This window comes from Mesitornis unicolor, unplaced genomic scaffold (assembly GCF_000695765.1).
Source record: "Mesitornis unicolor isolate BGI_N332 unplaced genomic scaffold, ASM69576v1 scaffold43872, whole genome shotgun sequence".
In the NCBI taxonomy this organism is placed as follows: Eukaryota; Metazoa; Chordata; class Aves; order Mesitornithiformes; family Mesitornithidae; genus Mesitornis; species Mesitornis unicolor.
The window spans coordinates 1-11,426 of record NW_010172024.1 but is presented as its reverse complement, the minus strand read 5'-3'; the positions used below and the strand labels follow the sequence as shown (position 1 = coordinate 11,426).

Below are 11,426 nucleotides of genomic sequence, written 5' to 3'. Positions count from 1 at the left end.
CGGAATGATTTACTCAATGCAGGGCATGGAAGACAGGTTATGTCATTCAGTTGACAGACTCCATGAAAAGTAGTCAAGAAGAACAGCAAATATCAATTCAGGACAAAACATACTTTATTGTACTGTAATGTCAGAAGTACAAGAAAAGTACTGCAGAGAACCATGCTAACGGGGCTTTCAGGGCCTGTGAAGGACAGAAGTACGAGATAATGGGGTACTACTGTACTCAGTGCAAAAACCAATTCATTTGAGGCACAAGTACACTATTGTTTAAGCAGCTTGATTCAAGCACAGCTCTGGTATGTGATCTACTCTGTTTTCTTTCTATGTGACAAATCTATAATAAAAAGCTACTTTTACATTAAATAGGCAGTAGATTCAAGTCAGGGGTGTCCAAATTGCCACTTGGCAACCAAAAAAATTAAGAAAAATACTCTGCATAGTCACCCTCCGCATTTTAGTTTCACATATGGAACTGTGGCTAGTGAAGAAAAGTTATTCTGAAAGGTCAGAACCCAGACCTGTTTGGTTGGGTGGGATTTCCCCCCCCCCAACTCTTGAACATCTGTGTGTAACTTATTTCACATTGACCACAATTTATCCAATAAGAAAAAAACCCAACAACTTGTATCTTTGATAAGGAATCATATATATCTAACATTCAAATAAATTTCAGCCCTTGAGATCTTAACTTATGGCTTAAGACACAATGAAAGTGTTTGGGCACCCTTGAGTTAAGTTAATGAAGAGCATTTTTGCTAAAAAGGCAAGCAAGATCACTGTTTTAAACAGAGGTGACCTCTACAAGAAGAAAGCAGGAATCCAAGTCACTAGTTACTACTAGGCTGACATGTACTGCTGCCCAGAAAGATAAAAATGTAACTTCACAATGAAAAGGTTCAACAAACTTGAAAGCTAAAGGTTTCAACACCAGAAGCAGCATTTGAAAACAAGCTGTTTAAGTTAATCTTTTCAAGAGATGCAGATTGCATAACTCGAGGCATGAACAAACATGCTGGCAATCTTCTTTTTTTACACAGCAGCTGTGTTTAACATAGGAAGTTGTGGGTTTAAAGAAAGCTACTTGAAGAATTAAGATTTGCAATTGCCTGTCTGCTTAATGAGATTAGTAGGAAATGAAAAAAAATTACTACTGAAACAGTAGTTTCTCAGTGGATCCCTATCATTACAAACACAGCTTCTGATCTGTAAGCAACGCAAGACTAAACAGACAACTATTATTTTATATTACTACTATGCTTATAAGTTACATCAGTTAAAATTAAAAAAAGCCAAGCAGTTTTGCCCTATTTCAAGAATAGCTTCCAATCAACACCAGTTTACATGGTGAATGGGACTTCACAAATAAACAAGGAATGGTGACATCTTTGGGTTAAGAACGACAAGAAATAATGGGCTCTGTGCTACCAATCAACCTCAACAAGAATATGGCAAAGGGCCAGCCCAAGCAGTACCAACACTGAACCTTTAGCACTCGGCACAAATTCGGATCCCTTTACATTAGCTAGCAAATCAGGTGAAAAGATCGGGTTAAAAAAAAAAACAAAAAACAAACCACCCAAAAACCCCCACCAAAACCTAACTAAAAACTTAAGCCAAAAATTGAATATACTTTTTAAAAAACATCTGTAGTTTTAAAATAACTTTATGCTGACATCAGTTTGTGCAAACAAAAAAACCCCACCTCGCTGATTTCTCTCTAACAAAAGACAAATCCCTCAAATATTTTCCTTTTAGCTCATTGCATCTGTAGATACAATTTCAAATCTAACAGATGTAAACGCAAGAGAGAAAAAGTTACAGAATCTGCACAACATTCTTTCTACAAACAGCTCCTGGAGGGAAAGCAAAATATAAAAGGAATAAAGAAAGGAAGGTTCCATCTGAAATACTCTCACAATCTTTCCCACTCTGTAGTCCACGAATCCGACTCTGATGCTAAGGTGACAGTGTATGTAAGCAGATTTTTTGTTGATTTTATTATTTTTGAGTTTCAATTGAAGAGAACCTGAGAAGAGACTCAAGTCTCTTCAGGAATTGTCGGATGGAACATGCTCCTCAAATCCTTCGCTCTCTCGGACCAATGCTCTTTCCAGGATAACACGGCCTTCCTTGTAGCGCTGGCTGTCTTCAGTGGCAAATTCATAGATCCAACCCAGTTTGCTGTTGCAGTTCTTGCAGCTCACGTCTCGAACCATGTGGCGGCCAGTGAGCATGACCCGGTCCTGAACTTCACTGTATTGTAGATTTACCACCTGATACAAATATACAGGGGACAGGGAATGGAAAGGATTAGTCTGCCTAGAGCAAAGCTTGGTAACAATGTGCACAACAATCAACATTTTAAAAGTAAATAGCCTGTGGCACTGCACATGAACCAAAATCTGCAGTGTAGTAAGTTAACAGCCCTCGCAAATCTCCTGCTTGAGAAGGTAACACTTTAAAGATGTGCCTCACAGGAATGTATAACCCTCACTGTTTAACTGAGACACCTGAAATGCTATCACAGGACATACAACTGCACACTACTGTGCTCAACTTCAGGTGAGAAAATGCTGGTGAAAAGCTTGTAAGCAAATTCATATTAATCCACGTGTAATATATATAACCTATTTCTAGCAACTGATGTGATCACCTATTCCGAGAAATCAGAACCAAAATGTTAAGAGAGGCACTTCTTTAAAAACTCTTGAGGTGCTTTGTAAATAATCATCTAAGAAAAGTGAAGGTTCAGTGGCTGAGAATGCAGACATTAAACATTCACCTTTTTTATGTGCTATCTCAGCAGTTTAAAATATACTTTTAACTTGCTTAGGTAGGAACACCACAAAACCAGGTTATAAAGTTGATGTCAGAGCTATATCCAAACCGCTAATATGTAGCAGGATTCTAAAAGATAAGGCTGCACTGTTTTCTCAACTTGCACCCTGACTGTGCTTGCACTCTCAGCTTTAGCTGTAAGGCTTCTGATGCAGGAATGTAAAAATCAAACTTCTGTGATTAAACCCCACTATGTAACACAAGAAAAATGTGAACCCCAGGATCCACTACTTATTGGATAAGAAAGAAATCAGATGCACAGCTCTTTTATAGCTATGCAGCCTAACACTTACATATAAATACTACTGACAGGATTCGGCATACCAGAAATCACAAGGCCAAGTACAGTTAAATGAAGACACTACTGATGCCTCTATCAACTCTGTCAATGGCCAAATGTCTCTCAAGAAAAACCTAAATCAAAACACACCAAGGGTTACATGACTAGGAACTCTGTGAGAAAAGAAAGGACAATCACTGTTTTTCCACTGAGTCTAACAGACAAGTTTATATGGAAGGGTTAATAAATGATGCTACAATTCACTCAGTTATGACTTCCAAATTTCAACTTCTGTTTAATTAAATTAATATTTTTAAATTGATAGTATTATTGCCTGTAAAAGAGACTGTGGTTACCTAAAGCTGCCAAACTACTGTTAGCTTAAATGCATTTTAGAAATGAAATGGAATACTATCCAGACTTCTTCTTTCTTAACTGAGTGAAAGTGAAAATGCCTTTGAAACTCTTCAACAGACAAAAGACTCTCAGTGAACCTGAGGCTCATGTTACAGAAGTCAAAGTTAAAACACCATGCATTTTGGCATGATGCCTCTATACACACAATCTTCTTTATAGTCTTTTAGTATTGCAGATAAACTAATTTAGATAGCTTGCCACCAATAATGAATGTCTAATTTGACTCCAAAGACAGCTGAATAGAACAAAATTCTTAAAAACAGGAATTACATAACACTTTAGCTAATAGGTTTTTTAGTTTTGTTGACAGATTCATATCCCACAAACTCATTTTTCAAAAGCACATAGCAGTTTCCCCTCAGCTTCTTACCAACCTTGTTAAAAAGAAAGGCTCTTCCTGTGGCCCCTGTAAAACGAGTGGAGATGAGCTCAGAACGATTGGTCAGAATGGTGTCGCAGTTTGCACAGGAGAACAGGCGAGTGCCACCAATATGATCCAGAAAAATTCTTCCCATTTTTAGAATTTAGGTAAGTTTATACTCAAGACCTAAAAACAGAAAGACAGATAACGTACATGTTAAAAAAGCATGGCAGCAAAAATCCCACCTCAAAACACTCCATATATATGGCAGAATATTCTGCAAACCAGTTCAGCTAATGATTGCAGAGGTTTGTTCTTTCATAGGTGAATTACTAAATTTATAGAATGCATTCATCCTCTCATCAAGACAAGTTCTTTCCCAAAGTGACCATCTTACCAATAAAAAGACACACCTAGATACAAACTAATTACATTAAATGAGCAAAACATGAAATGAAACCTTTACAATACAGTTCAGACATTTTCAGACCACTACTGGACCCTACAGTTCTTAAACTCAAAAGCTTCCACTTCTTTCCTATTTTCTTTCCTTCTTTAATACAATACTGAAATTCCATTCCAGTATAATCCCAACAATTCACCCATCTTAGTCAGCACTGCGAAATGAAGCACTGAGAAGCACATTGAGTCACCAAGACAATTACAGTTTAATTTTCCCAAGTCACCCCCCCACCCTTTTTAAATATATATATTTGTCACTTCCCCTCAGCCTTCCACAATCTATGACATGCAACCACACACCACCACTATCCAGGATGCTTTAGTCTTCTAGTATAGCAGAGACTAGGCTTCTATATTTGACTTGACACTTACTGGTTTCATATACATAACAACATAGGAAAAGTTTGGATGCTATTTCACATAATAAACAATCCACCCAGTCTTTACACCAGACAGCTTTATAGACAAGTATTTAAAGCTGTCTTAGCTAAATACAAAATTCTGTGTCATTTACCCAAGCTATTTCCACAGCAACATCACTAAAATATGTGAGTAACTCCAATGTGCAGAAAAAGAGAGCTGAGAAAGTTTACAGCAGCAGAGCTGCAGTACCTGATAAGTAAACCTCTTCACTGCTTGGGAAAATTAAAGTATCTCGCCACCTTTGGACCAACTGACATAAATAATTTAAGTTAACTAGTGAGTAGGCACAGAACATACCAGACAGCTGAAAACTTAAATCACAAAGGATGAGATTACATGACGAAGTAAGTGATGTTCTTTCAACTGCAGAAAAGTTTCATGACTAAACTTCGATAGTTAAACAAGTACGCTTACTCTGACGTGCACAAGGCAAATCGACTAAAACATGCAACCGCACACACAAAATTTAAACCACCGTTTTTTTACACAAAAACCACAAGTCACTGACATAATGATTTTTTAAAATTGCTTTATTTCACCACTTTGTTTTCTTACAATGTGTGGCAATAAAAAGGGGTGCTAATACAGTACTGAACAGAGTGATTTTAGCACAAGTTGCTTACATACAGATTTTTCAAATCACTATTACTGTATCCCATCCGAAGGATACATAAAAGTTCAAAGCAATGGACTGACTTTCCTTTAAAGGTGAGATAAAACCCATTTCTCATCTTGAAGGAATAAATAGAACAGGTCTTGAGTTTGACAAAAATACTTCAGAAACCTAGCTGAGTGTCAGGGTGTGACTCCACAATACCGTAAGCATTTTCCTGCGACTTCTCTATGCTTTATAACTTTCTAACATGCCCTTTATCTTTCGTAGCAAGCGAGGGCAAAAGAAAAAAAATAAAATGTGAATAGTGACAGCATGAAGGAAAATCAAGAGACAATAAGTGTGAATAAACAAGTATCAGTCAAACTCTCCAACCAGAAAAAAAACACAAATACAAGCAATAAAAGCAATTGTGACAGACATGCCCATAAGGCAGTTGGCCTAGCTCCATGCGCCATCCTTACTAATTTTGGATAATGTTCTTTTTGTGTTGATTGTACAGTGGATTAAAAACAATTAACCAATCGTGAGTTATTGTAAACGTGCAATCAACATCCAAAGGGGTATTTTTGTGAGGGTAAACACAATGCTCACCCTGTCAGTATTTTTAGAAGCTAACGTAAACCAAATCCAAAACCATCCCCGTTTTACCAAGAGCAACACCAACACTGAGCTTGGTAAGCAACAAGAACAGATCCATTACAGAGTAACCTTGCAAAGGATGCCATTTGAAAAACATGCATCTGACACCCATCTGAAAACATAATTCTTGTTACTGCACCCAGAAAAGCAGTAACCCAAAGTCACTAAAACCAGAATTTAAGTACTTCAGAAGAGTACACAAGTGTGATTCTTATAAGCAAGTTACAAGTCAAAGCGACATGCAAATGTATTATTTCTGGATATGGTGTTATGCATGGACTGAAGTGTTGAGTTCTAAAAATACTGAACATTAAAATAAGGCATAAAGAAGTATTTTCAAAAATTTCAGACTGAAAAACCTGCCTAAGGTTTTAAGGCCTAAAATTTTTAATTATTTATATCATCCCAAAAAGCTGAAAGTAACCTCATCAAGTAAGACTTGGGTCTCAACAGAAGGACAAAGTGAGATTCATTTGATGGCACAAGGCTATGAGAATTCAGACTAAAGTTACAGTAGAAGCTAACAAACCGACTGGTACCAAAGCAATTTTCTTCAGAATACAGTGCATAAGAAAACATGTATTCTTGAAATAAATACACACTTTAAAAAATCAGAAAACGAAATTCTACAATTTGCATTATAACAGCCAAAACAGATTAGATTTTGAGTATTTTTTTTAAGAAACTGCTAAAATAATATAATCCTACTAGAACGTCTAACATTTAAAATAAGCTCTACACTTAACTGCCCCTTGGTAGATTTCAGTCAAAATAGAAAGCAGCCATCATTAGCTTTCTGTTTTGGAAACTGAATTAGGATTTCAGTGTATCTGTAAGGGTCCAGCTGAAGTGTTTTAAAACTAGTCACATTAGTCTTTATATTACTACTCACAGTTGTGAAAAGAGTTACAAAATGACTACTAGTAAGGTAACCTTCAAATGCTGCATTTAATCATTAATTTTCTAAATAAGCTAACAAGGAACTTCTGCTTTTTCCTCTCATACAAACTAGCAAAGTTAATTTCAACTTGGAATAATTTCACACACTGTACTCCCTTTATTTTTTTCCCTTCCAAGCTAAAAACATAGTATTCACTTATAGGACCAATTCAAAAGGTACTTGCTGTGGATAAAGACTGTTTTCTCCTTATGTAAAAATCCTGAATCCTGTGGAGAATACTCATTCAACACTGGAAAAAACAGAAGCACAACAGAACGAGAGAAAGCAATTTTCCATTGCTCTCTGGCTCATATACCTTATATACAGAAGTGGTGTGTACAAAGTCACCCAAGATAACTGTGTAATTTTTTTTTTCCTATAGTTTTCACTTCCCATGTAAAAGGTGTGGGTGTCTGTTTATGTTCACACATACATAAATGATCTGAAAAAAGCCACTTATAGGCAGCTTTTATAGGCAGTGGGAGGGCTCTCTTAAATGAAGAGAAGCCAAAGAATTGTGAAACATTAAAGTATTTCTAAAGCTTAAGATTCTCCAATTAGGGGGAGGAAAATGTAAGAAGTGCACTTACCCATTCATCCACTCTCTACTTAAAAACAGTGAAAATAACATTCACTGGTTCAGAGAGCCAGTCAAGCTCCCAATTGCTATTCACAACCCTAAAAAGCGACACTACCATATCACACCACCCATCACGCTACTAGCATTTTCATGATACTAGAACCTTCAGAAGCAGTACACATGAATCTTGGTTAGCCACAATACCAAATGCTGAGGAAAGAACACAGAATTTTTTGGCCCATGACTTCACCTTTAAAATCAGCTATGCATTCTTTGTTGGATATGTGTCAGTGATGAAGTCCTAGTGATCCTGCCCTCATGCAAATTACCAAACACAAATCATAATGTTAAATTAATGGCTCCAGTATAAAAAGGCAGACTTGTTTACTTTCACTAATGGGATATAAAGTATTTACCACTTGTCAAATCCACACAGTTCAATGAGACAGGTACTTCCATGAACTGAGAGAGGATGCTACTGTGTCACTAGACGGCACCCTGACCATCACTATTGACCTGCATTCTTGACAGGACCACCTTTAGCAGAACAATCAAGAATAGCTCATATAAGCTTGCTAGTAAGGCTTGCTGAGAGTGCATTATTTTGACAGTACAAACCTTGATACAACTTCTTGGTCATACTGTGAACATTTCCTGCCAGTATGTTTCTCCCAGCAAGTACATGGACTGACAGGAAACACAAGGACCATGGTTGTGCCCAACAGTATGTAACCCTAGAGCAGGATGTTCTCAAACTTCCACCTGTCTTTCAAATCAATTGATTTTTGCAACACTGAGCAACAGCTGTCAAAGGACCAACATTCAACAACTTACACACACAGAACTGAAACCACCTGAAGCACTACTTGCTTGGTATTTTTGCTACCTACTCTGTCTAACTTCATAAGCAACAAAGAACAAGAAAATAACACAAAGAATTACTTATTAACATTTTTAAAACTAATAGTGTTTTCTTGTTCCAGAGTGCATCTCTTGAAGACACAGGACTGTCAACGTTTGGGAGAGGCAGCAGGCACTTTTTATATACACACTGGACTGTGGATATTTCAGGAGCCTCAGTGTTTCTTCAGCACCATCTACTGCATCCCAGATCTACAACAGAAAACAGCTGCTAGTTAAAGGATAAAAAACTGTCATGGCCTCTCTTAGGCCATTTCACCAACTGAAAACATTTTCTTTCATATGGTGAGCCAACAAGCACTCTCTTGAAAAAGAGCTGTGCATTCCCCTAAGCACAGTGAAACATTCTCAAGATGTACTTACTCTGGAACCGGGCTTAAACTTCATCTTCACATCTCAGGAACCAGGCTTAAGCTTCCTCTCTTCATCTCAGGGATGAACAAAAGAGGAAAAAGAATATTTAGCATAGCTACACAAGACCACATATTAAGGCATTGCTGGGTAAGCAAAAAAAAAAATAAAACTCTCTCCTTACCTTCCCAGGTTTCTGCTGCTCAGAAGCAGGGGTGCATCTGAAAATACACACACGACCAGTCTCTTCGGAGGTCTGAGATTCAACATTCTGCCATTGACTTCTGTGACTGCTGAAGTAAGCAGGGCCCAGCCTCTGGCCTCTGCCTACATGTAGAATTTGCTATCAGAAAGCACCACATGTAGCCAAATGTGAAGAAAGAACGTGAACTGAACAGTATGCTACACTCATTAGAGCCATGCAGCTACTGCAGCAAACTGTACAAGGAAATTAATGCAGTCAAATGACTGAAGATGCTTTGCAAAGTAACAGAAGCTGTGCCCAGATGCAGTGCAAAGCAAAGTTCAAAGCACCTGCTTTGAAAAAGGTGCCTTGCAGGATGAAACCACATTTGTGCAAGTTACACTAGGATAATTTTCTATTGCAAGCTGACTTCATTTCCAGGTAAGGTGAAAGCGTCAACATAACATTATATTGGTGCATGCAAACACTAATACAGGGTACTTTGTTTCAAATTTATGGAGAGCAGAGCCACACAGATCAGTGCTCGTTTCTAATACATGCCCCGTATCTCAGCATCTCCCCGCACAGTAACTTACACTCTTGCAACATATAAATGATATGATAGATAACATCTAAAAGTATTAGTTTAAATGGTATCACTCAGATTAGTTTTCTTTCTCAATACTACCTAAAGAGTCCAAAAGCAGTAACTATTCCAGCTTCCTTGTTTCTTTTTCCTCTTCCCTTCTCCCCTTTCCCTTCCCTAAAAAAGTATAATCTTTTCCTTCCTTAATTCCTCAGTGGTTTTTAAGAAGGCTGTGTTTCCTCCTTTTGTAATAAATTTATTCTTATTTAATTAAGCAGATAACACAACTTTTGACTATTAATCCATTCTACAAATTTCAGAAAGCTAAACTAAATCAAATTTTCTGTTTTCATTAATTTTAGTGCTGAAGTGACACAGATCTTCACCCGAAGACACCACTGGTTTAGGGGGGGGGGGGGATCAAATAAACTAACTTTAAAGAAATGGTGAAAAGACAGTGATCACTTAAACTGTCATACTACATCCACTGGCAGAAAGATTGTAAATATGCTTAGTGCATCACAAGAAGAAGTTCTTACATCAACTAGAAAAACTTCTAAACATAGGTAAAGACTCCAAAATTAAAGACAGCCTTGCTACCAATCATCCATAGTGTACAGGTGTTCTATCTACATGTTTAACAAGATATTTTAAGTTAAATCTTGCCTAAGGGAATTACGTAATTCAGCAAGAGCTGAGCAACTCAAGATTTCAACATAGGTCAAATGATAGTAAATAAACATGAACCAATGACCTAACTTGGACACCACTATTTCAAGCTTGTGGTGACTTCAAGCCTGTCAGATGACAAGTAACAAATTTTGTCTGTTCTTGTCATCTTCTCATTGCACTTTGAAGTGCAATTTATTTTGTCCTCAGACTTGGCAGCCACATCTGAAATTCACTCATCATTATGAAAATCTATATATACACAACTGGATCTGCATTCTATAAGTTAAGTACTTCCACAGCTACAGAAGTGAAAGTAGCAGATGACAGAAGCCTCCTATTATTATATTTCTAAATACTAACATTAGAAAAAGAGAGTAATACTTAACAATAGACAGTTCCATTTGTCACAAACATTACTTGAATTCAGCTATGTGGAACGAGTCTATACATAGCTGTTTATATGTATTGCTATGTAACCTGTATAATGCAGCTGCATGAGGGAATCTTCACAGCCATGGAGCAAGACTTCTCACTTTCTGCCATCAAGCATCAACATTAGTTAACAATAATACTGTGTTTATTGTTCAAATAGAGAAAAACATTTTATTATATTCTATCACTATACTAGTCCAAAACACAGCCTTTATTCTTAAATAAGCATGCTGGATTAATCTAATCTGTATCTGCTGGCACAGTACAGCTAGAGTCTGTACAGAGAGTAACAAATGAACAGACAGATGACAGTCTTTGCATTCCTTTTTGCTTGGACTAGAACCTTTTTCAGAGCGAATAAGTGCTCACCAAATATTTCGGTTCTCTGGGAACCCATACTTTCATGGGCAAAATCCAACCTAAGAGCCAACAGGCGAAGCTGGCTCATTGCTGAGCGAGCAGTGGGCACCTCCATAAGCAAACAACTACCACTCGATTCCTGACAACCAGCTTTCCCTGGAGGAGTCACCCCTGGGGCAGGGACAAGGGCTTTACTTAGGGCTGCTTCGACTATGAGCAAGTCTTCAAGGCAGCACCTTGTGATGGGGAGGAGAAAAGGCAGATGCGCTCAGCAGCACTGCTACCCACCGTAAGGCACTGCTGCCGCCCCAACCGGGCAGAGCAGTCGCCAGACCCGGCCGGGGTGAGGGGCTGACCCACG

The 11,426-nt window shown here is 37.7% G+C and overlaps 1 protein-coding gene across 1 annotated transcript; it reads right to left on the bottom strand.

Moving 5' to 3' along the window:
• Positions 1-861: 861 nt before the first annotated feature.
• On the bottom strand, positions 862-4,089 carry YPEL5 (yippee-like 5 (Drosophila)). The gene is made up of 2 exons (XM_010180235.1): positions 3,913-4,089; positions 862-2,276 (listed from the first exon to the last, which is right to left on the bottom strand). The coding sequence occupies exons 1-2, from the start codon at positions 4,051-4,053 to the stop codon at positions 2,052-2,054; spliced, it is 366 nt and encodes a 121-aa protein (XP_010178537.1). The 5' UTR covers positions 4,054-4,089; the 3' UTR covers positions 862-2,051.
• Positions 4,090-11,426: the final 7,337 nt, after the last annotated feature.

What these genes read in the sequence shown, in the direction of transcription:
- YPEL5 (XM_010180235.1), bottom strand. Translation starts at nt 4,053, where the DNA reads ATGGGAAGAATTTTTCTGGATCATATTGGTGGCACTCGCCTGTTCTCC. An exon ending in GAGCCTTTCTTTTTAACAAG is followed by an intron (nt 2,277 to 3,912) that starts GTTGGTAAGAAG and finishes TATTTGTATCAG; the next exon opens with GTGGTAAATCTACAATACAG.